The sequence below is a fragment of the Lepisma saccharinum genome, chromosome 27 (assembly GCF_977018435.1).
Source record: "Lepisma saccharinum chromosome 27, izLepSacc3.1, whole genome shotgun sequence".
Taxonomy (NCBI): Eukaryota; Metazoa; Arthropoda; class Insecta; order Zygentoma; family Lepismatidae; genus Lepisma; species Lepisma saccharinum.
The window spans coordinates 54618643-54625687 of NC_139255.1; the positions used below are offsets into that span (position 1 = coordinate 54618643).

A 7045-nucleotide genomic window follows, 5' to 3' on the forward strand; every position below is an offset into this window, starting at 1 on the left:
TTTTATCCATGTTTTTCTTAATTCCATACACAGAACAATTATCTTGAACAGTAGTGAGTTCAGAACTTTGAACAAAAGTATCAGTCTCTTTAAGCAAGAAAAAAAATGGTAAAGAATAGTTGATAATTTTTTCAACATTTAGGTGTGAAGAATTTTAAGCAGAAATATGTTTTGAATACTTAATTAACACTAATGTAATCAATAAAATTCAATTTTATAATTATTTGATCATATACTCTCAAAATAAAGGAAAGAAACCCTGGGTCATTTTGACCTGCACCACACTACTAGCGCGACTATAATCCACCACATCAGTCAAGGGTTATAAACACATCGTGCCTCTAATGCGGAAATGGAATTCATATTCACTCCAAGTAAAGTGAAGCAAATCTAAATTCACGGCTCTCCTTAAGCTAAAACTTCACTACTGAAGGTAAATAGGTAAAGGATATAAATAAATACACCCTTGCGAATTGAATGTACAATCACCGGCAGTAAAAATGGGACACCTACATCCTGAAATACTAGATTCTTTGCAAGTTGCCTAAATCCACGGAGATAGTGAACTTTAATTGCAAATAAGTAGCATTTTCAATGTCAACTTCTATTACCGCCATATAGTTAGGCAACACGCATAACGCCTTGTAGGAAAACTAGTATTTCAAGATGTGTGTCCTACTTTTATTGTAGGTGACTGCACATGTGAATCACTAATGGCCCAACATTACAATGAACTGCAGTCTTACGAAAATATCCTATCCTACAAGCCCATTTTCCAGAATATATTTTCTCGTCTGACATGTTTACATTTGTTCTACAACGAACATCTGAAAGAAGAATCAAAATCTAGAGTAAACTGTGAAGTGTCCAAAGAATAATCTGATCATGATTTGGCAACGAGTTAGAATAAATACTATATAGGGAGTGGGTTAGAATAAATACTATATAGAGAGTGGGTAAAGAGCGCTCCCCCAATGATTTGTGCACGGGCAAATGGAAGCGCCGACCGGCATGACATAAACGCCCCAAATGCCAAGGTCCTATAAGAGCCAATATTAATTGCGGTAGGAATATTCGACACAAGCAAATAAAATAATGTTGCGGCAGAAAACAGATAGACATGAATACTTTCTTCTTGTGTGTTATGGTGTTTATATCGGAAATGAAACTTTATTGTTGTAAATACTCGTAAGTGGATTTCTTGCCGTTTTCATTTTATTTTAATTGTAATGGTGATAGAAGCGCCGGAAATTATTGATAGAATACTAGGAAACTGGGATTTTGTAATGGAAAGGGTGTACCAGTAAATGCGGTATATGAATATCCTCTTCTTCTTGCAAATCGTTGCAATATTTTCCCCATCTTTTCACCTATTTCTTAAACATTTTCTGCCAGGGGAATAACTTAATCAATTGGTCCGCCGCTCTGTATATGCTGTGCAAATTTTACCCATAAGGCTATACATAGTGTTGCCCACGAGACGAGACTTTGGCCTGTCTCGTCTCGTGGAAATGCTGTCTCGTCTCGAAAATATTCGTTTGTCTCTGGACACATGATCAATCTCGTCTCGTCTCGAATTTTTAAAAGCCTGTCCCGTCTCGTCCCGTGGGCAACACTAGCTATACACATCCATTTGATCTCGCAATGTTATTTTATTCCCTTCTGTATCCCCGCCAAAATTAACATAGACTATTATGGGACTTCGGTGTTTTGGTCACATCATGGCGGTCAAAGTTCAGCTCAGCCGCAAAAAACACTTCCGCCACTCTATACATGTATTCTATCTCGTTGGAATCTGATATGATATATCAATTTCCACAACGTTTTCTTTGACAAGGAGATTGTTTGTATATTCGAAAGAGCGAGCGTACGAAAATGGCGTGAAGCTTGAATCTGCCTGCCTTGTAGACAAACAATTGACTTCGGAAATTGTTCGTTATCACCTGCTCAACTGAATAAGGAAGTACAAAGGTAAGGAAAAACAACAATAGTTTTCGTGTAGCTGCATTTAGTTGTGTATTTGTTCATGAAAATTGCAAGTGTACATAACACACGTAGACTGGAAAGTTGTTGGCCTATATTTTTTTAAGCAGGCATAGTTGTATTTCATAATGGAACTGTTCCAAGTAACAATGACTTACGAGCATTGCCGACCCACAGTTTTCCAGTTCATGTTAGCTGATAATAAATTGACTCGTGCCAAATGGGTGAAACTCGAACGTAAGCCATGTTAAAACCAACAGAATTTGTTTTTAGAAGTTTATTTTTAAAATTAAAAATTATACTAAATATCTTTGCAGTTTACCTTGTGTATTTTTTTATTTGAAAACGTTTGCGTTTGTTATTCGGGCTAATCTTTGTTACATAGAAGGCATTTTTTCGGCTTTTTAATGCAATACGCGTTTTTTAAGCCGGTGAAGGAAAAAATAGCCCATAATGCGTAAGCACTCTTATCAATTTTTGGAGCAAATCGAGAATACCGGAAGTATCTCCAATTGCTTTCAAATTCGGCATACTCACTAATTTTGGCCTCGTAATCACGAATCGGCAGTTAAAATGTCTGTTATATCGGATACACATTTCTTCATTTTTACAGAAGAAACTACTTACGGAAATGAGTTTCTGTAGCATTTTGAAAGTTCGTGGAGGTATTTTCTCACCGTAGAATACTGCACAACAAGAAATAAGCAATTTTGATATAATAAACTTGCATTTTGTGCAAAGCGAGAACATTAAGCCGTTGTTTCCATTATGTACCTGCAGATGGCGCGAGTGTCGAAAGTCTCGCGGTCCCGCCAGTGTTTCCAAACGTGCCATTTTTTTACGATTTTTTTTTAAACTATGCTTACCTAACCTAACCTTGCCGGAAATGGTCCGTGGTGCTATCGTGAATGGTTTTTGGGGCTATCGTGAATGATGTTTGGGGCTAATCCGTCAGTGGTTTTTGGGGCTATCGTGAATGGTTTTGGGGCTATTCGTCAATGATTTGTGATGACATAATGAACACGAAAGTAGGTAATTTTCGGTTAAGAAGGTTGAAACACTGTATACCCACTCCAAATCGACAAAACACAATATAACATTAAAAAGAGTATTTTGCTTCACTCATTTAATCAGGTTTTGTAAAAAACTGAAAATTCCTGCTTGTATCTTGTTATAACAAGCACGACGCACGATGATCCACAGCTGTGCGCGCCATATTGTATGTTCCGCAACGGAAGAAAGGACCCAAAAGAATTACTCGTAATGTGAAAAATCGAAGTTATTTTCGCGTAAAAAGCATAATTGCACCTTCAACTATGTTCCGCAATACACAATTGGGGCACAATTGGTAAGTACGAACCATTTGAAACTGAAAATATCCGATAGAAATGTGTCTCCGATATAACAGACATTTACCGTTAAAATTTGGCGGTCACGTCTAGAAATTGCAAAATAAGTCGAAAAAAGTGGGTCCGTGAACGGAGTAAACACACTTGATTTATGAAGAAAAGAACTATTTTTTGCAATGATTAGCGTTTCAAAACTATGTTTACGATCACCCTTAATTTTAACAATGCTTGCCTAACCTAACAACCTAACTTAACCTTCCGTGAATGGTTCGTGGGGCAAACATGTTTTCTTCCACCTTTACGCAATACGCCATTTTCTCACATGCAAATGAACGCTCCATGCAACGGGTCTCACTTATTGCACAACACTTGAGCAACGTTGTGTTATCACTACGGTAGCAAGCAAGACCGTTGTGCGGAAAGGAAGACGTCTTCGGTTTCCATGTTAGTGTATGAAGAATCATAGCGGTAATTGACAAACTTATTTTGCAATTTCTAGACGTGACCGCCAAATTTTAACTGCAGATTCGTGATTACGAGGCCAAAATTAGTGAGTATACCGAAGTTGAAAGCAATTGGAGATACTTCCGGTATTCTCAATATATACCCAATTTTTATACAAGGCAGGCATTGTTGGTGAATATTTAGCTGCTAATAAAAATGCTAGAGAATAGAATTACATGAACAGTGTGCGAAATCTGTTGATTGAGGATTTATAAAACGTTTATTCTCAAACGAACCTTTTTACAGTTTGCATGGCCTTATGTATGTATGTATGTATGTATGTTATGTATGTATGTGTGTGGGGAGAGGGGGTATCGGGTCCAAACTCCTTTCATTTGTTTAATAAACATATTGCATTAATCAAATCAGTATTGATATGATATAAATCATATTTGCGTATTGATTTGAACATATTATATTAGTTATTTTTTTAGGCACTTGGTTTGGACCCCACAAATATGTTTCTGGATACGTGCTTGATCCTAAGACAAAAACTCAAACTAATCATAGCTCACGAGCTCTTCTATTCATTCCACAAGATCGGGCTTTCTCCTTTGCACACGCCGTGTTCGAAAGGAAGGGTCGCCACAAGTGAGGCAGGGGTATGCAAAAACAGGTTCCTCCTGCTAATTTCCAAACCAAACTGCTATTCGAAACCCATCTCGCGATGACTTGCACCGTGCACTGTAATCTATGCCAAAACCATTTGTCATACAACTGTATAATTTTCGGCATCCGATAAACTCCGCACTACTGAAACCCTCAGTCAAGAAAGTCCATTGTTCCTTGATTGGTCGAAATGGATATTTTCACTTTTGGAGAACTCGAGGTACCTGCCATAGCCAATCCAAGATGGTAATGATTGGTGAAGTCAGGTGAAAGCAAAGGAAATGGACATTTTTGTTCGTTCAGGGTCATAAATGCATATGCTGTCTATATGTGGTGTTTACTTGTCTTTTCATGATATTAGAGACAGTCTGGGTTGTTTTGTGGAGAGCCGACCCTGGCTGGGTGCGGGTCTGGAGCATACAATACACACGGGGCTTATAAACAACATTTTTCAAAGCTGGAAAAAATAATAAAAAAAAAAGTTTCTTAGTATGAAGTGCGGTGTCTTGTATTATCTTTGCGCATCATGGTGGTAAAATCTTAATTTTCTTGTAGTTTGAATTTAACTTTGAATGGTGTTGTGTTAATTTGATATCAAAATTAGATTTGAAGCAATTAACGTACAAATTATAAGCATGGATAATATATAGGTAAAGATACTGCATTCGAGGTTTAAAATAATGGAAATCTGTTACTAAATAGCTTTTTTTGGGAACTGTTATTATTAAGATAGTAAATCCGCCACATTTTTCTTCCTTAGTAAATCTGTTACTAAATAGCTTTTTGGGGAACTGTTTTAAATTATCTAAAAGATTATTAAGATAGTACATCCACTAAGTTCATTCCCATTTCCTCTCATAAAATTGCAAATCTCCACCTGTATTTTAGCACCCTTTTGCACGTTTCAGGTAGCGACGCCCAGCTTCTATTCAGTTTGGAATCAATTTATTAGAGAGCCATGGACGAAAGAAGGAAGACTTTTTCAGAGGAAATTTCAGATTTCTTAAATCCTGCTCCGGCTGCAGAATCTGAAGACGAAGACTTTAACAAGGTGATAAGTTTTCAATCAATTCATGAAGGAGCCGATAGTGATGGCGATCGTGGACAGATTTCAGCATTGAGACAGCGTAATGTACCGCTTCTGAAAGACTATGACGGAAAATATAATGGAAAGAAAATATCTCGGAGAAGTTTGGATGCAGAGTGGGGAAATTTAAATGCAGAAGAATTCTCTTCACTTCAGTCTGAAGAAATTAGTAATGCTGTAGCTTCGGGAAGCAGTGAAGATGAAGAAAACGGGATGGATTGTGAAGTTTCGTCAGATGCATCAAAAGATTGTGGGTTGAAAAGTGATCGGGACACTGAGGATTTGGGGCCTGGTGGTGTGAGTACTAGTTCAAGAGATGATCTTCCGTGTGGTGTGATTTTCTGCAAGATCGAAGAAGATGCAGAGGCTGAACTAGAAAAATCAAGAGCTACAAAGTGTCAACTCAACTTATGGGGTAGTTTACTAGATGCCAGAGTTCATATGCAGAAGTGCTTACAAGATGCCAACCAGTTACCTCAGCATGATACATACCAGCTGTTTGAAGCAGCAGGAAGCAGCGAGTTCCGGTATCAAGCATCAAGTGTGACTACGGTCTTGCAAGCATTACTCAACATGCTTTTAGATCTACAGAAGTTGTTGAAGCCTGATACGGATCTCAAGGGCGCTGAAGAGACAGAGCAGAGAGACTCAAGAGAGTGTGATACAGAGGAAAGTGTTGAAAGAATTTCCATTTACAGCCAATGCAGTGAGCCTCAGAACAAGAAAACTAAATTTGATTATTATTCAGGACTTATAGCGAAACGTCACAAAAGTTTCACACCTTACCGGGATTCAGTGATTCAAAAGTGGAGCTGCAAGACACGCATTGCCTCTGGACGTGCAAGCGGGACTCTGGACCAATTCGGACACTCAGTCTTGCAGCAAATAGAAAACTGTCTTTCTGATCGCAATCGACTGATACGCAGAACGCAACTGAACCGTTTGATGCATCCAGTATTGGGAACGAAGACTGAAACACCAGGAAACCAGGATGAACCATTTCAAGATTTCAAGGAATTTGACGATGAAATATTCGATGACAGTGATTTTTACCAACAGCTTCTGAGAGAGTTCATAGATAATTATTCGAATGATACTGCAGACCACGTCACATTAAGAAGAAAATGGTTGATGCTTCAAAAAACACGAAGTAGTATGAAGGGAGGAATTTGTGTAAGAGCTACCAAGGGGCGAAGAGTACGGTACAGTGTTCACTCAAAATTGGTGAACTTCATGGCACCCGTGAATAACTCTATTTATACTGAAGAGGCGTCGCAGGAACTATACAAATCCTTGTTTGGCAAGTAAAGTATGAATAATCGTGAATGAAAATTATGCTAAAAATGTCTTTATAAATACAATAGTATACTTAAGAGTATCCAGTAATAAATAGGTGTCACGTGTTATTAAATAGGAATTTCAATGAGTCTGTTCCCACCTAAGCTTTATAATTAGTCATTCATTACCTACAGAAAATGTATATTTAATTGATCTATTATTATTAAAAATAACA

General features: G+C 37.7%; 1 protein-coding gene across 1 annotated transcript; it reads left to right on the forward strand.

The window, feature by feature from the left end:
- The first annotated feature begins 1870 nt into the window (after nt 1-1870).
- Nucleotides 1871-6840, forward strand: LOC145980259 (protein AATF-like). The gene is made up of 2 exons (XM_083113268.1): nt 1871-1971; nt 5354-6840. The coding sequence occupies exon 2, from the start codon at nt 5404-5406 to the stop codon at nt 6838-6840; it is 1437 nt and encodes a 478-aa protein (XP_082969394.1). The 5' UTR covers nt 1871-1971; nt 5354-5403.
- Nucleotides 6841-7045: the final 205 nt, after the last annotated feature.